The sequence below is a fragment of the Budorcas taxicolor genome, chromosome 4 (assembly GCF_023091745.1).
Source record: "Budorcas taxicolor isolate Tak-1 chromosome 4, Takin1.1, whole genome shotgun sequence".
Taxonomy (NCBI): Eukaryota; Metazoa; Chordata; class Mammalia; order Artiodactyla; family Bovidae; genus Budorcas; species Budorcas taxicolor.
The window spans coordinates 106883565-106909791 of NC_068913.1; the positions used below are offsets into that span (position 1 = coordinate 106883565).

A 26227-nucleotide genomic window follows, 5' to 3' on the forward strand; every position below is an offset into this window, starting at 1 on the left:
TTTTCGTTTTTTATTTATGTAATTTTTTTTTTTTAAATTGGGATATAGTTGCTTTACCATGTTGTGCTAGTCTCTGCTGTACAACGAAGTGAATCAGCGGGTGTATACCTATATCCCGGACCTCTTTCCCATTCGTCACACGCCTCCAGGTCACCACAGAGCCCCGAGACGAGCTCCCTGCGCTATACATCAGCTTCCCCCTAGCTATCCGTTTCACACAAGGCCGTGTGTGCATGTCATTCCCATTCTCCCAGGTCATCCCCTCGTTGCCATGCCCACACATCCATTCTCCACGTCTGTGCCTCTGTTTCTTCCCTGCAAATATGTTCATCTGTACCGTTAATGATGGGCTATTTTTACGGTCTTTTTCACTATTGAATTATAAGTTTCTCAAGGACAAGATTTTGTCCTTTCATCTTTGTACCTCTGAGATGTAACACAAAGCTGAGTAGATAGTAAGTTCTCAATGTGTACTGAGACAGTAAAGATTCAAGTAAGTGTGCATTACCTGAAAGCTTCTTCACAATCTGATATCAACCTGGACTATGAATTCTTCTACATCTTGTAATGCAGGGATGATGCTATTGTATCTTTCCATCCTCACCTTTGTATTGGCATGTGGTAGGTGCCTAGTGGGTTTGAAACAAATGAATTCACTCAACTTTTCAGGTTTAACTCTTCCCTGCTCTACCTCCTGGATGATACAATAGCTCTCTCCAAAATAATTGCCTCTTTCTTTTAATTCTCTGTGCCATTGCGTTTATTTCTCTGCCAGGAATGACTTGGTTTTCTTTCTGTGCTTGATTAATGGCTGTAAAGCTTTGAAGATTCAGCCCCTTTCCCCATGAAACCATCTCAGTCTTCTGGAAACATTGATAGGCATTTCCTTCCCTGCAATCTCACTCAGGTGTTTTGGGCACACTCTTTCACCTTTCATGTGAATTTCTTAAAAGCAATAACTGTGTCTTACTCAGTTTAGTAAACCTTGTGTCTAGTACAGTATCAGGCAGGAATATAGTAGCTACACAGTGAATCAATTTAGACCCCAGTTTTTAGTGAGAACATCTATGATTATTTTAGTCAAGAAGAGTTCATGGTTTTTAGGGGAGAAATTTTTTTCAATTCAGAAAAGTTTTCAAGTAGTCATGTACACTGACACGCCCACAAACAAAATAATAAAGAATATATCCATAAATTCCAGACTGATTTTCCAAGGTAGAACCGATGTGAAAATAATGTGTTGCTCTAAGAGGATTTAAAAATAAGTTATGGCAGACTCAGATCAAAATGATAAATCTGACATTGTTCTTCAATTTTTTAATTAAGTTCCCAGTATCATGAGCTTAAAGAAGACAAATATAGTGTTCAGACTCTTTGTCAAAGACATCAGGTTTCTGCTAAGGGTATAGGTTTCAAGACTACTATATTTACCTAAAATCTGTCTCCTCTGGTCTAGATTTATGATCCCAACAACAACCGCTATGAAGTCCCAGTCCCTCTCAACATACCCAGCGTTCCATCTGGCACCCCTGAGAGTCAACTCTATGCTGTCCTCATCAAGGAGAATCCATTTGGGATTGAAATTCACCGCAAGAGCACAGGCACTGTCATGTTAGTGGCCCTTAGTCTGATTAGGAGTTGATGATCCCCTGTGTCCTTGCCTGGTCCAGTGTGCTTGGAGATACCCTGCTCGAAGCAATGCACCAGCCACTCCCAGATTCTTGAATAAGTCATTTCCTTCTGTTCTTATGAGAAATCTTTAGTGTCCAGGAAGTAATTCCTGAGTCAGCTGCATGTACCTAGGGGTTCATTCAACCAATTTTGATGGAGTGCCTTCTCCATATTAGGTGGTTATAGAAGATGAGGTCTCTCTTTCTATGACAAAAATAGTAAGGAAATAACAAAAATAATTTAAGTTAAAATATGCAGAGATTTAGATAGTGACAATGCTATGCAGGAAAAATCACAGGGTAATTGATAATTATGGGGAGGTGACTGCATTTGATACTGTGGTCAGAGTTGATGTCTCCAAGGAAGTGAGCTTTACATAGGACCTTGGGGAGGAGAAGGAGCCTCCCATGTGGAGATGGGAGAAGTGGGCAACATTTCAGACAGATTGAGTAGTCAGTGTACAGGCCATGAAACAGGAGTAAACTTGCCTTATGAAGGGGAAAAATTCCAGTGTGGGTGGAGTAGTTTCACAAATAAGGAGGTAAATGGCAGGAGATGAGGCTGGGGTTTAGGTAGCTTCAAATCAGGAATGGCTTTGAAGACTTTACAAGATGCTTCAGTGAGAATCACTGAAGAATTGTAAACAGGGGTTGACATGATGTGAGATACTTAAAAAAAAAAAAACAAACTCAGGATGCTGCATAGCAAGTGGACTCTGGTGGGGCAAGAGTGGAAACTAGGGCTGCTGTGAAGTGGGGCAACTGAGATGATGAAAGTGATTAGATCTGGCATTCTGGAAGGCCCACTGAAGGGAGGGAGTGATAAAGGAAAGCAGAAGAAAGATGCTGGCTCCTGGACTTGCAGCCCTGGCTGCTGTGATTATCTTAATCGTACAGACTTTATGTTTTGTGTGGGAGGTTCACAGGAAATCAAGAGTTCAATTTCCCTGAGACTCTAGCGGCTTGAAGCCATTAGAACAGCCCATTTCTTTTCCAAACATGCCCTCTTGTGTTGCAGCTGGGACTCTCAGCTCCTCGGCTTCACCTTCAATGACATGTTCATCCGCATCTCCACGCGCCTCCCCTCCCGGTACCTCTATGGCTTCGGGGAAACTGAGCACACAGCCTTCCGAAGAGACTTGGGATGGAACACGTGGGGGATGTTCTCCCGAGACCAACCCCCGGGGGTAAGGGCAGAGCACTCGGGATCTGGGTCGTTGCCTCTGTCTACCCACACTGCGTACATGTCATGCAGCGGGTGTTTCCTCTTCCCACTCCCCACTCGGAGGCTCACAGTCTGCTTTTAGACAAGCAGGTCGACTCCCAGGCTCCTTTGTTTCTTATGTGTTCATTTCACAGAGAAGACTAGACACACCTTTTCAATCAATTTGTTGAGGTTTTTTTTTTTTTTTTTCTCAACCTCTCTTTTCAATCTCTGTCTTTTAACCTCCTGCCCTTTTCCCCATGACTCTCTCAGTACAAGAAGAACTCCTACGGTGTCCACCCCTACTACATGGCAATGGAGGAGGATGGCAGTGCTCATGGAGTGCTCCTGCTGAACAGCAATGCCATGGGTAAGGTGATGCTGGCATCTTCTCTGTTTTTGTGAATCAGTCCTTCTTGAGGAACTTCAGAATGTGTTCAATCATGTTGCCCCTGAAGTCAAAATTATTATCTTGTGGACAGTGTTTTCCTTTTTTTTCCTTCATTCTGTTTATTTCAGTTCAGTAACATGTAGTAAGGGCTTCTGTGGTGGTTCAGCAGTAAAAACCTGCCTACCAATGCAGGAGACACAGGTTCAATCCCTGGGTCAGGAAGCTGCCCTGGAGAAGGAAATGACAACCCACTCCAGTAGTCTTGCCTGGAAAATCCCACGGATGGAGGAGCCTGGCAGGCTCTAGTCCATGGGGTTGCACAAGAGTCAGATACAACTTAGCAACTAAAAAACAACAACAAAATGTAGTAATAAGAATTAACTCATTTGGCATAAACAGTGTAGGATGGGATAGCAAAATCAAGGGAGTCCCAAGCGTCCTAGAGGTTAGTCAGTGGGAGCCATTTATATAATTTGAGTTAGTGATGAGAGTTTGGGTCAGAACACTCACTCTGGTGGCACGAGGGTGTAAAGAAAATTTGAGTAGTATATTGGAAAGACAGTGGGGAATCAAGAAGCAGAGTTAAAGAGTGTGCTTGTGAAAACCGGGGAAATCTGAATAAGGCCTGTATCTGAGTTAATAGTATTATATCAACATTAGTTTCCTGGTTTTGATGACATACAATGGTTATGTAAGAGTTATCATTGGGGGATGCTGGGGGAAGTGTCCAAGAAAAGTTTTAGTACTATTTTTGCAATTTCTTATAAGTCTTAAACTGTTCTGAAATAAAATCAATAATAGCAGTTTTAAAAGAACAGAAGGACGAAACATATAATAAGGTAATAGGTGCATCAAAGAGAAAAAAATCCAGGCATATGCCCTGAAGACTTTCACTTAACTTTTAAAATTCTGTGTAGGTTTAGTACAAATTGCCTTCTCTCAATACTCCACAATAGAGGCATAGGAAGGAGAATGTATGAATTTCAGGGGTAATTTCTCACTTGAAGGTTTCCATATTGATTGGTATTTTCTGCATTTCCAGATGTGACCTTCCAGCCCTTGCCTGCCTTGACATACCGTACCACAGGAGGAATTCTGGACTTTTATGTGGTTTTAGGGCCAACTCCAGAGCTTGTCACTCAGCAGTACACTGAGGTAGGAGGGAATTCAGTTGGTTACCCAGTATTTATATGGCACTTTCTGTAGTTCTTAGATGATAACTGAAATTGTTGGTCTTTCTGGGTGACAGGTAGGTTATAGAATAATGAACAATAAATCTATCCCAATAACTGTTAAATTCATAGCCTGTCAGTGCATTGCAGAGTAGCAGAAGTAGTAATAGTACCGCTGGTTATAGCTGGCAGTGGCAATGGTAATCGTGGTGATGGTGTGATGATGGTGGTGATGGTGGTGGTGTGGTGGTGATGGTGTGATGATGGTGGTGTGGTGGTGGTAGTGTGATGATGGTGGTGATGGTGGTGGTAGGGTGGTGATGGTGGTGATGGTGGTGTGGTGGTGATGGTGGTGGTAATTGTGGTGAGGGCGGGGATAGTGGACATGATAACTGTGGTCGCAGAGGTCGTCACAGTTGCTTTGGCATCAGCCAAACAAACAGTGTTATAAAACTTACTGTATGTCGCTGATATATTACTTGCTGCACGTCAGATCACTTTCCATATATTAATTCACTCAGTCTTCACAAAACACTATGAAACAAATACATTCTTATCCTCGATTTACAAGTGAAGAAACATGTATGAGAGGTTATTTCACTTTTGTCCAGAGTCACATAGCCAGCAGAGATTGGACCCTATAGGGCAACCCAGGCATTTTGTTTCTGAATTTCATGTTCTTAACCAGCAAGCTAGAAATCACTGGAAATAGGAGTAAACTCAGATTTTCAAGAGAGGCCAAGTCTGGCAGCATGATTTCTCCAAGTTATCCTAGAGGCTTTGCATCCTCTTTGTTATCTCTGGGTTTGAGTTTGCTGATTATCTAACTGGGGACACTGGAAAAACTTTATTACTTTGTGTACAACTTTAATCCAAATTCTTCTTTTTAAGGACTAAATTTTCTGTTTATTTTCTAGTTGATTGGCCGGCCGGTGATGGTTCCTTACTGGTCCCTGGGGTTTCAGCTGTGTCGCTATGGATACCAGAACGACTCTGAGATCGCCAGCTTGTACGATGCGATGGTGGCTGCACAGATCCCCTATGTATGTCGTCAGCCTGTGGGGTTCTGGCTCTGGGACCTCGTGGTCAGCCCTTGTCTCGATGTCTGCATTTGTCTGATTTTTGTCAGTCTCTACGAAATTACAAAGCACTTTCTCATACAGGATCACACTCAGTCTCACTCTACCCAGTGGCCATAATATAAGCGGGGGGTGGGGGTGGGGGTGGTGGTCATTGTCCCCAGCTCGAAGAGTCACAGTGATTTGCCAAAGGAGGGGGGCGTTGGGTCAGCTCTAGGGTTCTTTCTACTAGATCATGCTTCCATTTCTTTCACATGACTTCATGGCATCTAGTCAAAAACATCCTTGCTACCTTATAAAAGGTGAAGAGTAGTTTTGCTTTGTTGAAAGAAATTGACCCAAATTCAGTCAGACGGTTGTGTCTATAGATATAACCTTAGTTCTGAAACTTCGCCAGCACTAAAGCTCAGTGTTCCCCCAGCTTTGATCTAATTCTTGGTTGAATGTAGGGATCTTGGGACTGGTTTCCAGAAGAAATACGTGTGAGACAAACTTCACCTTTACTTGAAGATGAGTTGTTTTTTAGTCTCTAAGTTATATCTGACTCTTTTGTGACGCCATGAACTGCAGCCCTCCAGGCTCCTCCATCCATGGGGTTTCCCAGGCAAGAATACTGAAGTGGGGTGCCATTTCCTTCTCCAGGGGATTTCCCTGACAAAGGGATTCAACCTGCATCTCCTGCTTTGGCAGGCACTGCTGAGCCATTGATTTTTCTATTAATCAATACTATTCTCTGAATTTTCTCTTGTTTCCTATTAATGGAAAGTCTAGCATGCAATATTTTATTCTTAATAAGAAAGCTGTGTCTGATTACCCCCAGGATTGTAGTTCCAAAGCACTTAGAGATGCTTTTGTTTGTTTTTAGTGGATTTACTGTCCATGTTGTTAGTACTGTGCTAGTACTGTGTTAGTATATTATTTTGTCTGAATCTGAACCCCTGATACCTGAGTTGGCTTCCTGGAAGACATAACTGTGTTTACGCTTTCAGTTCAGTTGAGTCGCTCAGTCATGTCTGACTCTTTGCGACCCCGTGGACTGCAGCATGCCAGGCTTCTCTGTCCATCACCAACTCCCAGAGCTTGCTCAAACTCATGTCCATCCAACCATCTCATCCTCTGTTTGCTCCTTATTCTGGCCCTTTACAAAGCACTCTCATCGACTTTTTTCATGTATCTCCCCAGACAAAATTGTGGAGGTCGACATTATCATTCTGCTTTTTGCTAATTTAGGTTTTTTCTTTCTACTTTTACTACTAAAAGTTTGAGAATTAGGTGAATTTTCCAGAACCTAATACCTAGCAAATAACAGAGGTGGGATTTGAAAGAATCAAGACGATGCCATCTGAACTTCACCCCTGGTTACTGGCCCTGGTTACTGGACCGTTGTTCTCACGTGGACCTGGGCTTGTGTAAGTTTCCTCTGTCCTCTTCCAGGATGTGCAGTACTCGGACATTGACTACATGGAGCGGCAGCTGGACTTCACCCTTGACGCTGAATTTGAGGGGTTTCCAGCTCTGATTACTCGCATGAGGGCCGATGGGATGCGAGTCATTATCATTCTGGTTAGTTGCTATGTGACTGGGTGGCGTCTGTTTGGAAGACTGAATGGACTTTGGTGGAGAAAGCTTTATGTGTGTTTTCTTCCATGCTATGAGTAGAGAAATTAAGTATATGTCCTTGGGTTCACAGAAGCTCGATAGCACGGGTGGAAGGCATGCCTCCTCTTGGGAGGAATTCTCCTTTTCCCTACCCTGAGTCATTCTCTGGCTTTGGTTTCCTCACCTGACCTGTGCTTTGATTTTAGGACCCAGCCATTTCTGGCAACGAGACCAAGCCCTATCTGCCATTCACACGGGGTGTAGAGGATGATGTCTTCATCAAAGATCCGAGTGATGGGAGCATTGTCTGGGGAAAGGTATGCTCTGAGCAGTGATTCACTAATCCCCACACTATCAGTGGGTTTGCACATTTTTTTTCTTTTTTCCATTTGGACTTTGAGGTCAGAAGTTCTCATATTCTCCATTGGTATTTGTCACCACTATTAAGGAATTTTAAAGGAATGTGTGTGTACATTGTGTGATCCAGTTTTCTCTAGATCAGTCCTACAAGAAAATCGAAGTACTATCAGCCCTAGAACAAGGTTTGTAATTTCTTGTGTGCTTAACCCTTCAGTTGAGTCCAACTCATTGCAACCCCATAGACTGTAGCCCACCAGGCTCCTCTGCCCATGGGGTTTTTCATGCAAGAATAGTGGAGTGGGTTGCCATTTTCTTCCTCCAGGGGATCTTCCCAACCCAAGGATTGAATCCGTGTCTTCTATGTCTCTCGCATTGCTGGTGGATTCTTTACCACCTGAAAGCCCTATGGTTTCTTAGGAAATTCTATATAAGAGAAATTATCTAGTGCATTGCTTTAAAATATGTTTCTCTTCCCAGGTCTGGCCTGATTTTCCTGATGTGGTAATAAACAGTTCTCTAGACTGGGACAGTCAAGTGGAGGTAAGGGGCTTGTGTGGATGTGGGGGATCAGGGATGTCAAGAAGGTACCACCGTGTTTAGGATACTGGACATCCCTGTGCCATGAGCACGGGCGAGATGAGGAACTCACACAGGGAACGTGTCCTGTGCATCTCTCTGTGCCAGTCGCTTTACATGCAATAGTTTACCCCAGTGGGAGGTAGGTATTTTTATGCTTTGCATAACAAAGACTCAGAGATCTTAAATTACTTGTGTCCATGGTTTCAGGTGACAGAGTGATGATTTCCACTCCATGACTCTCAGATTATAAACATCCAGGAAATTTCCACTGAATGAAACCTCTAAGAAATGCTGTCTTTTGACTGAATTAGGATATTTATTGTTCCTTTTGCAGTTTTTGCTCTGAGTATCCTTTTCAAACAGTCTCTCACCCCTGTCTTTACTGATTGGTACATCTCTCTTTTGGGGGGTAGACTTCTCCATCTTCACCCTTATGAATCCCCCCATCTTTCCTTAGGTTTCTCAGCTTTGATCTCTTTTTCTTTCTTTTGCTGTGCTGGGTCTTTGTTGCTGCACGTAGGCTTTCTCTAGTTGTGAGCGGGGGCTACTCTCTAGTTGTGGCGCACGGGCTCCTCACTGCAGTGGCTGCTCTTGTTGCAAAGCATGGGCTCTAGGCATGTGGCCTTCAGAAGTTGTGGCACGCAGGTTTAGTTGCTCCACGGCATGTGGGATCTTCCAGGACCAGTGATCAAACCTGTGTCCCCTGCATTGGCAGGCAGATTCTCAACCACTGGACCACCAGGGATGTCCCTCAACTCTGATCTTATCTCCAAGTTTCTAGCCATATGTTAACGCTTGCTCTCTCCTGGGAGCAGGTTCTCACTTATCATGGATCTCAGATGAGGAGGGAGAGAACCTAGCATCCTGCAATCTCTGTTGTTTCTCACAGAAGATCACTTGAAGATTGGTGGTCCAGGCAGGCCACATGGACATAGGAGTCTGCCAGAGAAGTTCAGGGTCATGGGCTCCTTGACTTTTACTTACTTATTCTAGTTTTTAGTATTTTCCTCCAGCTGAACTGAGGTATAATCGAAAAATAAAATTGTATGTATGTAAAGTATACAATGTGATCATTTGATATACATGTATATCATGAAATGATTACCAGAATCAGGTTAATTAACACATCCATCATTTCAGATAGTTGCCATTTGTGTATGTGTGTGGGGAGAACCTACTCTCTTAGCACCGTTTAAGTATACAATACAGTATTATTAACTATAATCACCACATTGGATATCAGGTCCAGGAACTCATTCATCTGATAAATGAAGGCTTGCAACCTTTAACCAGCATCTCCTCATTTCCCCACCTCCTCGCACCTGGTAATCACTATTCTACTCTCTGTTTCTATGAGTTCAACTTGTTTTTCTCCGATTCCACATATGTGAGATCATACAGTGTTTGTTTTTCTCTATCTGGCTTATTTCACTTAGAATAATGCCTCCTAGGTTTATCCATGTTATTGCAAATGGCAAGTTTTCCTTCTTTGTCATAGCTGAATGATATTCCACTGTATACACACACACATACATACCACATGTTCTTTATCCATTCATTTGTGGGCAGACACTTAGGTTATTTCAACACCTTGGCTATTGTAAGTAATGCTTCAGTGAACATGGGACATATCTCTTCAAGATACTAATTTTGCTTCCTTTAGAGGATATACCCAGAAATAGGATTGCTGGATCACTTGGTAGTCCTATTTTTAAGTTTTTGAGGGAACTCCATAGTGTTTTCTGTATATATTTTCTGGTTATACCAGTTTATATTCCCACCAGCAGTGTCCAAGGAGTCCCTTTTCTTCACGTGCTTGCCAACACTTGTTATCTGTCATCTTTTTCATAAAAGCTGTCAAAACAGCTCATCATTGTGGTTTTAATTTGCATTTCCTTGATGATTAGTGAAATTAAGAACCTTTTCATGTATCTGTTGGCCATTTGTAGGCCTTCTTCCCAACTATGTCTGCTTAGGTCCTTTGTCCATTTTTAAATCAATTTATTTGTGGGTTATTTTCCTTGTTATTGAGTTTTATAACTTCCATATGTATTTAAAATATCAACTCATTGAGTATTTGCCTGTTAAATATTTTCTCCTGTTCTGTAGGCTGCCTTTTCATTTTGTTGATTGTTTTCTGTGGAGAAGCTTTTTATTTGATGTATTTCACTTAATTTTCTTTTGTTGCTCGTGCTTTCGGTGTTGTCAAATCCAAAATGTCATTGCCAAGACCAGTGTCAAGGAACTTTTCCCTGTGTTTTCTTCTAGAAGTTTTATGGTTTCAGGTCTTACTTTTAAATGTTTAATTCATTTTGAATTAAGTTTTAGAGCTTCCCTGGTGGCTCAGAGGTTAAAGCGTCTGCCTGCAATGCGGGAGATCTGGGTTCAATCCCTGGGTCGGGAAGATCCCTGGAGAAGGAAATGGCAACCCACTCCAGTATTCTTGTCTAGAGAATCCCATGGACAGAGGAGCAGAGTCGGGCACGACTGAGCGACTTCACTTTCACTTTCACTTTATGAGCAGTATAAGATAGGAGTCCAGTTTCATTCTTTTTTCATTTTATTTTTGGCTGTGCTGGGTCTTCGTCACTGCACAGGCTTTTCTCTAGTTGGGACAAGTGGGGGCCACTCTCTAGTCATGATGCTCGGGCTTCTCATTGTGGTGACTTCGCTTATTGTGGAGCATGGGCTCCGGGCATGCGGGCTTCAGTAATTGCAGTTCCTGAGCTCTAGAGTACAGCCTCAATAGTTGTGCCACACGGTCTTAGTTGCTCCTAAGCAAGTGGGATCCTTCCGGATCAGGAACCAAACAAGTGTCTTCTGCACTGACATTCATTGCATTCTTTACCACTGAGCCACAAGGGAAGCCCCGGTTCCATTCTTTTGCATGTGGATATCCACAATTTTCTTTTCTCTATTTTGCCCGCTCTACCCAGTTTGTAGGATCTTAGGGGGTTGAATCCAGGCCCCCAGCAGTGGAAGCATGGAGTCTTAACCACTGGACCACCAGAGAATTCTCTTCATGTTTTTCTAACACTGTTAATAGAAGGCTACCTTTCCCCATTTATACTCTTTGCATACTTGTCAAAGATTAATTGACTGCATATGCATTGGTTTATTTCGGGCTTTTCTATTCTGTTCCACTGATCTATGTGTCTTTTTTTTTTTTTTTTTTTAACCAGTTGTTGTTTTCATTTACCTGCTAAGAAATGGGGCCAGGTGGGTACGTCATGGATTGAGGATGAGGGGAAATAGCATTGCAGAAGCAATGAAGCAAGAGTGGAACACAGACTGGAATGAGGTAGAACTAGGACCTTGGAGAACAGCAGAATTGTCTTCATTTCATGGGCAAGAGCCCCTTTAGTGGGGTTCATAAATCAAAATGGTCAAATTGCTCACTTGTGTCTCATTTGAGATTCAGTTATCTCTCAGATGTGACTGGTGTTGACTCTGTCTACGCTAATCCTCCTCTTTCCTCCTCTGCCTGAGCTGGAGCTCTCTGTTTCTGGTGAAAGGTTCTGTTTTGTTGTTTCTATATTTCTACCTCCATTTTCTAACAAAAAAGGCCATGCTTGCCCTCCACAAGATGCTCAATGATGTGACTCAACACCTTGATGCTCTCTGTGAGCTGGATCCCTGTGTGCTGGTCCATTTTTGTTTTTTCTTCTTGCTGTTCCTTGTGGTCTTTTATCTAGACATTTGTTTTCCACTTGCCTATTATCTGCTGTGTATCAGAACTGGAAGTCCCCTAGTCCAAGTCCTCTTCCTGTTGTTCCCACGCCACCCACAACCTTGCCACCAGCATTGTTTAGTGGCAATTATTTATTATTTATTTTATTATTATTTATTATTAAATTATTTAATTATAAATTATATATTATTATTTTAACTCTTGAAATGCACTGACGAACACAGAAGAACCGATTTACTAAGACATACAAAGGGCCATAAGGGTCCATAACAAGCATCATAGTTATGTAGAAATTTATGAAGATTTGCCGTTGTTAAGTGGAATGAATTCACAATTATGCAGTTTCTAAGCTCAGTGTGGTGGGGGAATACAAGGGTTAACGAGGGCCTTCCTCTCCAAAGGGTTATAGTTCTGGAGTTATACCTTGGGTCCATTTTCCAGGTTAAAATAAAGACACTGTTTTTATCATTTGAAGAAGATGAGAAAGGGGAGTTGAAACTTTCTCTTTAAATTCTTCCAACTTAGTTGACACACAATTAATCCTTCTTCATAGAATTAGGATAAGAATTACATGAAATAATGTACACATTTAAAGCCTAGGTCACGCAAGAGGTATTTGACACTGAACTTTTCAGGTGACTCTGAAACCATAGAAAACCCAGATTCATATCGGTTAGATAGTTTAATGTAATAAAATGCAGCCTTACCTCTTACAGCCTTTTCCTCCCGAGAATGAAATAGGGGAGAATCACCTGGATGTTTCTTTCCAACCTGTCGATAATACATCTGCTCTCTGCCCCCTTCAAGCCGCAGTCTCCCTGGCTCATGCTTTGTATTTGAGGAGAGCTTAGGAAACTTCAGGATGGAGGTTGAGGAGTGGGTATCTAACAGATGAAACAGGGAGTTCAGGGTGTTGGTAGTTACCATTCATGTTGAATCAAAGAGGAAAACAGTCCATGAACGCTTTCCGGATGATAAGAAGGGGTTTCATTCATTTGTGCTCAGTTCTATTCTTTGCATTCATTGTATTTCAAATAAGCTAAGAACATTCCTTAAGCTCTGTTTGGATTAACTATCACTGCACAGTATGGGTTTTGTAAGTTAAGTTTCAGGAAATGCCAGTTTTCTGTCTAATATATTTATTTGGGACAAATAAATTATATTTCCTTCTTACAGAAATACCGGGCATTTGTGGCCTTTCCAGACTTTTTCCGTAATTCAACCATCGCATGGTGGAAGAGGGAGTTGAAAGAACTGTACACCAATCCACGGGAGCCAGAGAAGAGCTTGAAGTTCGATGGCTTGTGGATTGTAAGTGTGCACGTTTGTGTCTGTGTACATGGGGACAGTTGCGTTTCTATCTCTGCGTGCCTCAGCATATGTATCCCTGACCTTTAATCCGAGGAGGTAATAGTCATCCAGAAAAGACTTTGAACGCATCAGACTGCAGCTCTTCTAGTCAGGACCGGCCCACTCTGATATGCCTCTTAGCTTGTGCCTTGTCTGAAGTTCTGGTTATAAAAGTCCAAGGTGATAACCAGGAATTCCTTGGAACCGAGCCTACTTTACACCCTCAGTGCGAGTTTTTTCAAATCCTCTAGCCAGTCATTCTGTAGGGCTTCCCTGATTTTTCTCAAGCTGGATTTGATGAATCTCCCTGGGCTTGTATCTATGGAACTATTGGATGGTGAACAATATACTCCCTGCTTCTTTGTCTCTGGGTTGACAGGATGTAACTCTTTTTAAAAGTAAAGTATTTCCGGGTTTGATATTTCTAGGATATGAACGAACCAGCCAGCTTCGTGAATGGAGCAGTCCTTCCAGGCTGCAAGAATGCCACTCTGAACAACCCTCCCTATATGCCACGTGAGGACCCTTGGCCTTCTCTGCTGGCAGCTTCATGGGTACAGGGAGTGAGCCCTGCCAGAGCCCAGCAGCCTGGCGTTTGGCCTGATGCTCAGGGACATCCTGACTGATGCTCTGTTTTGCAGGGGGGTAGAGGGGGCGGCAAAGTAACAAGTGCATCCCTGAGAACTTTCCCCAGTTGGGTGTGGGCAAGTTATTGGCCCCTTTGAGTGCATTTCTCAGTTTTTTTCAGAAAACACTCAACAGTGGTCATGTCTCCAACAGACCCTATAGCTCAGTGTCTTACTTCCGCAGGCTCACGTGAGTCCCTCCCCAGGAATTGGTTGTGTCACCAGTGGGTGGGCACGCTCCCTCCCCTTACCATGGAGACGGTGACTTTGACACTGTCCTTGTGTTCATGTCTTGGATCCAATTATTATTTTCTCTATGAGTGGTATGAGCTTCAGCAGATGACTTGCTCTTTCCAAATCTCAGTTTTTTAAACTGTAAAAGGAGGATCATGACATCTTCTTCAAAGAATCATGATAAGTATTATATGAAATAATGTGCATGCTAGAAGCTTGGTTGGAGCCTGTCCGTGTTTGACAACTGTGTCCTCTGCACGCCACTGCTTTTTCCTCCGGGGTCCTGGATGCTGACAACACCTGCAGGTGCCACTGTAACTAAAAGCCAGGCACATTTCCAGGACGCTGGGGAGAAGAGGGACCCATGCAGAGGTCAGCTTAGACTTAAGAGCCAGACACTGCCTTGCTTCAATCCCATGAAGCGAGGTCAAGGCTAAACAGGATCAGGCAGGGGTCAATGTCACATCGCTAGATCTTTCTCCTCAGATCTGGAGTCCAGGGACCTGGGCCTGAGCAGCAAGACCCTGTGCATGGAGAGCCAGCAGGTCCTGCCTGACGGCTCACCGGTGCGCCACTACGATGTGCACAGCCTCTACGGGTGGGCCCAGACCAGACCCACATACGAGTGAGTCGTCATTGCCCTTCTCCAGTGGGGACAGCCTGAGGGGACAACCTGGGACTGGGGAAGCTATCCCGCTCCTCCTTTCATTCCCTCTTCCAAGAGTTCAGTCAGTCAGTTCAGTCACTCACTTGTATCTGACTCTTTGAGACCCGATGGACTGCAGCACACCAGGCTTCCCTGTCCATCACCAGCTCCTGGAGTCTACTCAAACTCATGTCCATCGCGTCAGTGATGCCATCCAACCGTCTCATCCTCTGTTGTCCCCTTCTCCTCCTGCCTTCAGTCCTTCCCAGCATCAGGGTCTTTTCCAATAAGTCGGTTCTTCAGGTTCTTCCATTGAATTTGGTTTCTTTGCATCAAGAGTTGGGTAGATTTTAATTATAGCTCTATAGAAATTCTCACTTATTGGGTTGGCCTTAAAGTTTGGGTTTTTCTGTAACATCGTATAGAAAAACCCCAATGGACACTTTTGCCAACCCAGCATTAAACACTCATGAGCATGTAGCCACATCCTGTGATCCTAGTGAGGAGGACAGATTTAAATAAGAGCTGGTCGTGCTGGTGAAAGGCTAATAGTCCTCATGGAGGAAACACACACGGAGACACAGGCAATCATCACAGGGTGTGGATGATGCTATAGTAACTTTACCTATTAGAAGGGAACAGAGGACTGGGTATCTCTTTCCTTGACTTCAGAAGTGACTCAGCTCTATTGGGATTGATTGATTGATTGATTTTGTCATTCCTGTTGGCTAGCCAACTGGTGTTCTACTGGATTATCCCTGCTTCATTTTGTGTGCTCAGTCCATGCTTAATAAGAATTATCCTAAGGAAAACCTTATACAGGAATTCACCTTCTTCTTTCCCCAGTATATTAAACTGAGTATTGAGTAAATAGATAGCAAGATTCAGTGACTAGCTATTATTTTTAGGTGATCCAGTGAGTCTGTTATGGTCTGTAGTTTTTATAAAACATTGTAAAATACCATATAAAGGCATTATCTCCATCTCCTGGAATCAGTCAGTCGGGACCTCATGAGCTGGTTTTCCATATTCCCTTCTGGGACACATGAGATGCTTTGTCCTTGAGCCGTAGGCTCAGGAGCTCTGGGGCTTTCCTCCCCTGCTCTGCCCTAAGTCATGCCCTTGTCCCCCTCCGAGCAGAGCCGTGCAGGAGGTGACGGGACAGCGAGGGATCGTCATCACTCGCTCCACTTTCCCCTCTTCTGGCCGCTGGGGAGGACACTGGCTGGGAGACAACACGGCCGCGTGGGACCAGCTGAAGAAGTCAATCATTGGTGTGTGGGCTGCTGGTGGGAGCAGAGTCAGGATCTTGGATCAAGGATTCTCTGGGGAGGGAGGAGGAGGCAGGTCATGAGTGCCTCGTCTGACCCAGCCATGGTTCTCTTGCAGGCATGATGGAGTTTAGTCTCTTTGGTATATCCTACGTAAGTGTCCTTTTCTGTTCTTTTTAGAAAAAAGTATTTATTTATTTATTTGGTTGCCTCGAATCTTAGTTGCGGCATGTGGGGTCTCTCATTGCAGCACACTGATGTGGTAGTTGCGGCACGTGGGCTTAGTTGTTCTGTAACTTGTGGGATCTTAGTTCCCCGAGCAGGGATCGAACACTTGTCACCTGCATTGCAAGGGGGAACTCTAACCACCAGACCACCAGGGAAGTCCCTGTGGTGTCCTTGGGATCACTCCTATTCACGATGCAGATGGTGACATCTTTCAGAAATCATTAACTGGCCCATTTTGTTCTATCTTGTTTCAGACAGGAGCAGATATTTGTGGATTCTTTCAAGATGCTGAATATGAAATGTGTGCTCGCTGGATGCAACTAGGGGCCTTCTACCCCTTCTCAAGGAATCACAATACCATTGGGACCAGGGTAGGACATTAAGCTCAGAGCTCAAAAGTTCACCAGGAGCACAGACTCCCATTTGAACTACAAGTAATGTATAGGCTTCCCAGGTGGTGCAGTGGTAAAGACTCTGCCTGCCAACGCACGAGATGCAAGAGATGAAGGTTCAATTCCTGGGTCGGGAAGCTCCCCTGGAAAAGGAAATGGCAACCCATTCCAGTATCTCGCCTGGAAAATTCCACGGACAGAGGAGCTTGGCAAGCTATAGTCCATAGGGTTGCAAAGAGTCAGACATAGCACACGATGTTGTTTATATTCCCCAAGGACATCTTATAAACCATTAAACCCTTATGTTCCTTTAAAAAAAAACAAACTTGAAACATATTATGAAATTATACCATAGTAGGGTCAGTTAACGCCTTAATCACTTCACATAATTACCATTCCTTTTTTGTGGTGAGAACATTTAACATCTATACTCTTAGCAACTTTCAAGTTTATAATACAGTGTTGTTGTTGTTTAATCACTAAATAATGTCTGACTCTGTAATTGCATGGACTGCAGCCCTCCAGGATCCTCCGTCCGTGAGATTTCCCAGGCAAGAATACTGGAGTGGGTTGCCATTTCCTCCTTCAGGGGGTCTTCCTGACCCAGGGACTGACCCCATGTCTCCTGCAATGGCAGGCTAATTCTTTGACCACTAAGTTACCAGGGAAGCCCTTATTATATAGTATTGTTAACTATATATAAAACTAAGTATTGAGCAAACTCTGGGAGATAGTGAAGGACAGGGAAGAGGACAGGGCAGTCTGGTGTGTGGCAGTCCATGGGGTCTCAAAGAACTGGACACGACTTAGCAATTGAACAACAGTCATTAGTTATAGGCACCATGCTGTACATTTAATCACCAGAAATATTTAACTTCTAACAAGAAGTTTTTATACTTTGACTGACAGTCCATCTCTGTCCATCCTGCAATCTGAATTAAAAATGGGCAGAGGAATGGAATAGACAGTTTTCCTAAAAAAGATATACAAATAGCCAACAGATACATGAAAGAATCTTCACGTTTCAATCATATTCCTCAATGTTCCTCAGATTATTCTTTTGCTTTGGGCATTGTACCAGATGTGTACCTCCCACCCCCAGCCCAATTTCTTATGAGAAAGTTTTTCAACTGTCCTGGGAAGGCTTCAGTGATTTCTTTCAGTCTCTTAAACATACTCGCTGAGCCTCATCTGTAGTCATCGTTGGTTTAGCTGTGTGTGATCTTCATTTGGACTAACCATGCAGTGACCTCTTTAAGTCCCCTAGCTCCCCTAAGCACTGAATACTCTTTTTTCTCTCCTTAGAGGCAAGACCCCGTGTCCTGGAATTCTACCTTCGTGACAATCTCCAAGAGTGTCCTGGAGACCAGATATGCCCTGTTGCCGTATTTCTACACCCTGATGCACAAGGCCAGCACAGAGGGCAGCACCGTCGTGCGGCCTCTCCTTCATGAGTGAGTGTCCAGCCAGGATCCCAGTGACTGTGATAATTTCCTTCTATATAGTAGCTATTGCAGAATTCTTCCAAATTAAAGACATGACTGTCTTTGCCAAAAGCTCTCTAGGCACAGACCATACATTATGACTCTTTTAAGCATGGTGTCAGTCACACCTTCACTCTTTGATAAAAGGCTACTGAATATTTTAAAAAATTCAACATGATAGACAATGCAACATAGAATAATTTCTTTCTAATTTGGGCATTTGTAGTAGCTCACATCATAAAAGATGGTATTCCAGGGGGATATCTGAGGAATGAAGACCATTCTTGCACTGAAGTTGGAGATACTGATAGCGGAGAACATGTCTAAACCCAGCCATTTCTGGGTTTGAAGAGCATGGCATGTAGAAAGGGAAGATGTGTCTGATTAAGGTAGACCTAGGGAAAGAATAAAGACGGCATAGAATGCAGCTGGATTTCCAACTTAGGTCTGAATTTGAGGAGTTTCCTCAAGGCCTTGACCTGGCCACCTGTAGAGGGGGTCCTAACTGTGATACCTCGGTTTCCCTCCCCAGGTTTGTGTCAGACCGGGTGACCTGGACTATAGACAGTCAGTTCCTGCTGGGCCCAGCCTTCCTGGTCAGCCCTGTCCTGGAGGCTGTGAGTATGGAGGCCTCTGATGAATACGGGGTCCCGACTGTGTGGCCAGAGACTAGTTACGAAGCAGAGGCCTCATTGGATTGGGGTCCTGAGAGGTGCTTTCTTATCCTTCGTCTGCCTTTGTCTCTTCTTCTCCCTCTGAACTGAAGTCCTTCACTTAGATGTTCTGGTCTTCAGCTCCCTCGTCTTTAAAATCAGCATATCAAGTTCTGATTCATTGAACAGTCGAGAAGGAAAAGAACCCTCTGTTATACTTGAAGATATAATTGTTTCTTCTTTAATTGAAATGAGTAGGAGTCAGGTGGGGGCAGTACTATTAATACAAAGAAATCCTTCCTACCCTCTGTCACTGTTAAAGCAAAACTTTTCAGAAGAATTTTTTGCAGCAATGTGTATAATGTCATCACTGGCCAGCCCTTCCCTTCCTCCAAAAGAGGTCCCCAGGCAGCCATTTCTTTACTTCTTTTATCTATGATTAGGCTTCTGATTAAAATATCAGTTAAATGGATTTTCTCCAAAACTTATTGCACTAATCATAATTTCTGAAGTATTGATGTCCATAAATCTGCAATTTTTCTTTTTCTTTTTCTTTTCTGCTCTAGACCCAACCTCAGTTTGTCTCTTTGAAGAGGGTATGGGATAAGCTTATAGGCAAATGATGATTTTTTTTTTTCCTATGTAAGTTCCGGATCCCAAAGGGTTTTACAGAAGCCACCACTTTTGGTTAGGCAAATCTCCCAGTTTGAGAAGAGGGCAGGGAAGGAAGCCACTCCCAACACCAGCGACCTCTAGAGAGTGGAGGTCTGTGGGTCAAGGCCATTATTGTTGCTTTGGCTCCTCTACTATGCAAATGGGTTACTCTGCCCTCCCTAGCTGAGCCTACTGCACTCACGCCTTATTTTTGTTTAATTTTAGAATGCTAGAGATGTCACTGCATATTTCCCTAAAGCCCGCTGGTATGATTACTATACGGTAAGTTTTTCTGATTGCCTCTATAGAACCTGGGGAAATGATAGCACTCACAGTCTTCAGCCTCTGACAGACCTCAGGTCAAATTCTGGCTCTGTAGCCCACTTGCTGTGTGCTCTTGAACGAGGCAGTTTTACCCTTGTGGACTCAGTTTTCTCACCTCCACGTAGGAAAGGCCACTTTCCTCACAGAGTTGTTGTGAAGTGCATAGAGGCATCTCCTGCAGTTCCTGGCTTTTGGTGGGTGTTCTTTGTTAGTCTGTCTCTTTCCTTACACCACCATTTTTCACAGTGCTGTATATTGCAGACACTAGAAAAATGCTTGAAGTTGTGCTGGAAACTATGGTTTTTATTTATATCCTCCCTGTTAGGCTGGAAGTTCATAAGTATTAGAAGCCTTTTCCTCTATGTCTTTTTACATACCTCCTTCTATAATAGAGATGCCCAAAGGGTTGTTGAATGTACTTTCTAAGGTAAGCAAGGTCCTTGGCAGTGTGCAAAAGGTACATAGAAGTATAAGGCCTGACTCCTGCGAGCTGGTGTAAGGTAACTGCATTTAGAAATAGGGAAGGAACACAACCTTCTCCATCATACAACTTTTCTGGGCTAGTCTGAACCCCAGAGACTCAGCTGGGGAAACAGAGTGTTTCACAGAAGCTTCCAGCAGGGACCTTTTGCTGGGATACAGAGAAGTCAGACTTTGATCCTTTTTTTCATTTTGGTAGATTTTTTAGGGTTTTGTAAATATGTATAATATGACAGATCAATATGTCATCATCCTTTTTCAGAAATGCTTTTGATTGTTATTTTTTATATTCTCCCACATTACATTAAAATAATATTGTCAATTCAGAAAATAAAAGCAAACTTGAAGTAACATATATTAGATAGTATATCACTATCTATTATATACTAACTGTATAATTAATACCTACTTCATTATATAATTATATATTAGTAACCATATATAATTATGTTATTTAATTATGTAATTAATATGTCATATATATCACTTTATTATAAATCAATTGTATAATTAATATATACCTATTAATTATATAACTATGTATATATTAATGTATGCTGCTGCTGCTGTTAAGTCGCTTCAGTCGTGTCTGACTCTGTGCGACCCCATAGACGGCAGCCAACCAGGCTCCTCCCTGGGATTCTCAAGGCAAGAACATTGGAGTGGGTTGCCATTTCCTTCTCCAATGCATGAAAGTGAAAAGCGAAAGTGAAGTCTCTCAGTTGTGTCCGACTCTTTGCGACCCCATGGACTGCAGCCTCCCAGCCTCCTAATGTATATCTGGGAAGAAATGATAATGTTACAGATTTATTCCTAGAGTGTATATATTTTACCAAAAAAGTCCAAGAATATTTCATAGCAGCAAGATTTGTAAAAGAGCAAAAAACTGGAAATAAGCCAAATGTCGATCAACAGTAAAATGGATAAGTAGATTGTATTCTATTTTTAAAACTAGATACTAATAAAGTGTTGCTACACAAATAAAGATAATAAAAATCACAAACATAGCCTTGAGCACAAATAGCCAGATACAACTTATGAAATACAAGTTCAAAACCAGGCAAAAATGATAAAAATCAGAAAAGTTGCTGCCTCTGGTGTGGTGATTATTATGAGAGGGGAAGAGAGAGCCATTTGAGATGCTGGTAGTAGTCATTGATCTAGGTGGTGGTTTCATGGGTGTGTTCACTTGGTTAAACTTTATTGAGCTATGTACTTGTTATTTGTATAATTTTCTGTACATATGTTATTAAGAAGTTAACTAGAAAATTTGTTTCCTCAGAAAGATGAGAAGATATGCCTAAAATAAGAAAGCATGCTTTTAAACAAGATATACTCACGAAGCAATCCTTGCAAATTAAAGGCATGATGCAGGAATGTTGCTTAAAAGGAAATTATAAGGTACAATCTAGGAAATTACCCAGAAAGTAGAACAGATAGGCGAAGAGATGGAAAGCAGGAAAAGAAAAAATAAGAAGGCCCATTTGTTTTGAGAGCTCCCATTTCTGTGCAGTTTCTCTGCTGCTTGTCCAGAGGAACTGGGAGTGAGCAATTGCTTGAGGGAAGGGTGGGCAAAGAATGTAGGACTCCTAGCTCCCTACCTTGGTGGCTCCCACTTCCCGGGGATCATGACTCTTCCTCACTGCTGCCTTGGTAGCTGTGGACTCTCATCCCCCACTGTCCCTTCTGGGCTCATCTGACTGCAAAAGCAGCATGGCGTGCTTACTCTTGATCTTCAGGCCCCGCCTGTTTGATGAAGGGGCAGGTATCTTGAGGCAGGACAGGCTGGTGCACTTCTGCCAAAGCTGGACCTCCATCTACTCAGACTCTCGGATTCTGGAAACAAGCTGCAGAATCAGCAGTTGGTAGCTCTTCGCAGAGTTTTTGCCTGTCTCGGCCGTGCCTGTGTGGCTGCACAGGCCGTGATGTTGGCTGCTATCCGCCCCTCTTTCCTTTCTCTCGTATTGGGCATTACCATTTGTAAACTACTGGGACACGGAGAAGCTTGGAACGATTCTGACTTGTCTTACTGATTACCTATTTTAGTTACAACTGAGAGCATATAGTGTGTGTGTGAATCAGTTTTTATCTACTTCCCTTGTGGCCATTTTGTTTGTTTACAGTGTAGACTATATATTGGATTTTAAAACCAGTGTTTTTCAGTCATATTCAGTGATTATGCGGTTGGTGAGAATTCTCCTGAACAAAGTCATGTTAAGTTGTCTATTCTTATTTTAATAGTGCTGCTTGAAGATTTGACCTTAGAGTCATGTCTTTCTGGATATTTTAATAGGCACTTTTTAGGTGAGCCCAGTCAGAAATGATTTCAAGGAAAGTAAACAAACTTGTGACTCATCAGGTACTAGAAAGGAAATCATGAGAAGGTATCATATCCTATGTAGCCACAATGTGTGGTAGAGTGAAAAATAAAAAACATCGAAAGAAATAAAGAATCTGGTAAGAAGATAACTTTGACAGTTTTACATGTATCAAGTTTCACTTGAAGGTAGAACCATCAGTCCAGTATTCATAAGATATTGGAATAAATTCTCATTAGAGAGCATATAATTCACTTTTCTCATGATATCAGTGAGGAAATTGAAGAAGCCCAGAGATATGGGCTGGAATTGGTATTAAGTTCTGTGGACTCTGGAGTCCTGAGGCCACCCATGAAACAGTCTGACCCAGGGAATGTGATAGAGATCAAATCTGTATAGAATGAACATCAGGGACCGACCAAAAGTGAAGAAATGGTAGCTTTGCTCCTCACCTCTAAAGTGGTGATTCTCAGATGGGAGGACTTGCCTACCAGGGGACACTGGCCAAGCCTGGGGATATTTTTGATTGTCACAATGTGGTGGAAGGTAGGGGAGAGGCTGCTGGTCTCCAGGGGATGGACATTGGTCAACATCCAGAAAGCACAGAACAGCCCCCACAACGGAGTTAGCTGGCCCAGAATGTCCATAGTGCTGAATATGAGAAGCTGGGCTCCAGCTGGAGAACATGTTAGGAAGGAATTGAGATTCATGGCTTGGGGTGAGAGCCACTTCTCCCTGTCACATATGGGGCAAGATCTAGAAGTGAAACATAAAGGAAGATACAGTGACTTAAAGATAAGGATCTGTGAAGCAGGTCCATTCACTTTAATGATTTCTGTCAAGTAAGAGTCAAAGGTGTTAGTGAAGTTGGCGGGAGCAGGGCATGGGGCAGTGGAGGGAGATGGAAGCAGAGTGGGGACCGAGCAAAGGGACGGTCTGGACATGTCGTTGTGGGGAGTGAGTCAGGGGCCGAATAAAATAAAGGGATCGCTCAGCCTCCTCTGGCAGTGCTGCTGGATGCAGAAACAGATGTGGAGTGAGCCTACGGTGAGAGGCAGCTATGGTTGAGATCCTGACCTCATGTCCTGGCAGCCTGGAGCCCACACAGCAGGTGGTGAGTGTGGAAAAGCGTGATAACCGAGGCCAGACAGCAGCAGGTCCCGAGCGTGGACAAGATGGCTTGTAGATCATTGTCCAGACAGAGGCGTTCCCTTATCATCCCTGACCTTCTTCTTGCCCACAGGGTGTGGACATTCAGTCGACGGGTGAATGGAAGTCCTTGCCAGCGCCTCTTGACCACATTAATCTTCATGTCCGTGGGGGCTACGTCCTGCCCTGGCAAGAGCCTGCACAGAACACCCACTTAAGGTGAACAAGGGCCCCAGATTTCTCCTTTCCACGCCTGTTAACTCAGATCCTGGTGAAGCCCACCAATCTGTAAACTGTACCCTCAGGCCCAAAAGCAGTTTTACAGGGCTGGCCAAAAAGTTCATTTGGGTTTTTCCGTAAGATGGTATGGAAAAATTTGAATGAACTTTTTGGCTAACCCAATAGTAAACATTTTTGTTTGCTTGCTTGTTTGTGTGGATTTTAGCCTTTTTTGGATTTTGTACTCTTCAAACAATTCTTAATTAACAGCTGTTTGAGATCTAAGTGGGTGAGGTGTTAGGTTTAAATAGTGACATTTGAAGTGGAAGTCAAATAGGAGCAACCATGGTTCATGCTAGTTTTAAAAGACTACCCAGGAGCCTGGCATGCTACAGTCCACGGGATTGCTAGAGTCTAGCTGGTGTAGCAACTAAACCACCATCGCCACCAGGGACTCCTTGGTGGTCCAGTGATTTGACTTTACCTTACAATGCAGGGAGTTCGGGTTTGATCCCTGGTGAGGCAGCTAAGGTCCCACATATCTTGTGGTCAAAAAACCAAAATGTGAAACAGAAGGAATACTGTAACAAATTCAATAAAGACTTTAAAAATGGTCTACATCAAAAAAACCTTAAAAGACCATCTGGATCATAATTGTCTTTTTGCTAAGAATATTATTGCTAAAAACTTGTGTAAGCCAGATGGAAACTGAGGCTGAGATCCCTTATATGCAAGGTTTAAAAATTCTAGGCCTAACGTATAACCTATATATTCTAGACCTATATAATAATTGATAATAGCTGACATCAGGTGAATGCTTGCTCTGTGCCTAGAACTGTACTAATATGGAGACTTCTATTTAGAGATTTTCTATTTTTCCTAACAAAAGGAAAACTAAGCCCTTGGTATAAGTACTGTTATCATCCCCATTTTGCAGATAAGCAATGAGAAGCTTCAGGAGATTAAATGATTAACTTAGAGTCATATAGTAAGTAGTTGAACAGAGACTAAAATCCATGTCGATCTGATGTCAAATTAAAATTCTTGAAGCCCTATTTATTTGATTGCAAAAATTCAGTTAAAAACTGAAGAACTTAGGACATCTGTAAGCAGAACTTCGCTGTACATGTGGAGATCAGGTCGTGAAGGGAGAAAGATTGAAACACTAGGCTTTCCTCACAGTGGGGAAAGAAAGGAAACCAGTGCATTTACTTGTAGTTCTTTGTAGACATTGTAGAACTCCTGTGAACTTATAGAGCCTTTAAACTCCCCCTGATTCATTCATTCATTCCTGACATGAAATTGTCCAGCTTATGGAGTCAGAACTAGAACTAGACCCCAAGGCTCCAGAATCCTAGTACCCAGTCTTTACATCTTGAAGCTCTTCCTTTTTGTTTTTATGAAAATGCTTGGTTTGTGGCTGGGGCTTTGTTTTTATCCAATGTCTCTTTCCTACCTCACTGCAGCCGTCAGAAATTCTTAGGTTTCAAGGTCGCCTTGGATGATGAGGGGACTGCTGAAGGCTGGCTCTTCTGGGATGATGGGCAAAGCATTGGTGAGTAAGGGCTGCCTCCAATTCCTTCATGTCAATACCAGGTTCCTGGATATCTTATAGAGCTGCTATTTCCTTTTATGTGTTAAGACAATTGTGCATTTTAAAATATAGTCATTTGTTGCTCTAAGTGTATAATATATGATCTTTGTGCCTCATCTATATGAAGCTTAGTTCAGAATCTCTCACCATTATCTAGTTGTCCTAATCCATTGTGAAAAAGAACAGTATAAAGAGCTGTAGGGAAAGTTTCTTTGCAGCCAACTGAGCTATACTTCCATATATAGTTTATGTTCAAAGGCAATTCCCTAATTATGTGTTCCACTAAGAAAAGCAATGCTTCTATCAGCTTTGCGATTATTCAGAAGAGGGGGTTTCTATTAAGAGTTTTACAGGAATTAGTAAACTCTCAGAAGGATGTCTCAAGTACTATTGTTATTTCTATGCCCAGGGATGTCCAATAGGACTTTCTGCAACAATGGAAATGATCTATATCTGGGTTGTCCAACATGGTAGCAATTAGGCATATGAGACTGCTGAGCACTTAGAATGTGACAAGAGTATCTGAGCAACTGAAGCTTAAATTTTATTTGATTGTAATTAATTTAAATTTAAATAGCTACATTTGTCTAGTGGCTGCTATCTCAGACAGGACAGTTCTAGAGGATAGGCAATGCCTTCTGACTGAGTGATAAGGAGCTCCGAAATAGGCAAGCGTCTAGGGAAGAGGGAGGAAGCCACAGAGTTAGGGTGTGTGTGTGGGAGTACCTATAATAGTAAGGCTTTGGCTAGTCCACCCTTAAAGATATTCTCCCTGGACCTGTGGCATAAATTAAGGATAAGAACAAAGAAGACTTTTCTCTGGAGACTGCATTTTTAAAAATTGCCTAAAACCACTCAAG

The 26227-nt window shown here is 42.8% G+C and overlaps 1 protein-coding gene across 1 annotated transcript in view; it reads left to right on the forward strand.

Annotated features, from left to right (window-relative positions):
• The window catches only part of LOC128046312 (maltase-glucoamylase-like), a 189023-nt gene that overhangs the window by 52993 nt on the left and 109803 nt on the right, over positions 1-26227 (forward strand). The window contains exons 26-43 of the mRNA XM_052638415.1: positions 1457-1611; positions 2689-2857; positions 3148-3244; positions 4308-4420; positions 5355-5480; positions 6951-7079; positions 7322-7432; positions 7953-8015; positions 12922-13056; positions 13524-13611; positions 14442-14580; positions 15742-15875; positions 15991-16025; positions 16355-16471; positions 17798-17946; positions 18509-18593; positions 19509-19565; positions 23649-23773. Of these exons, the coding sequence (XP_052494375.1) occupies positions 1457-1611; positions 2689-2857; positions 3148-3244; positions 4308-4420; positions 5355-5480; positions 6951-7079; positions 7322-7432; positions 7953-8015; positions 12922-13056; positions 13524-13611; positions 14442-14580; positions 15742-15875; positions 15991-16025; positions 16355-16471; positions 17798-17946; positions 18509-18593; positions 19509-19565; positions 23649-23773 (2027 nt within the window). The remainder of the gene's footprint in view (positions 1-1456; positions 1612-2688; positions 2858-3147; positions 3245-4307; positions 4421-5354; positions 5481-6950; positions 7080-7321; positions 7433-7952; positions 8016-12921; positions 13057-13523; positions 13612-14441; positions 14581-15741; positions 15876-15990; positions 16026-16354; positions 16472-17797; positions 17947-18508; positions 18594-19508; positions 19566-23648; positions 23774-26227) is intronic.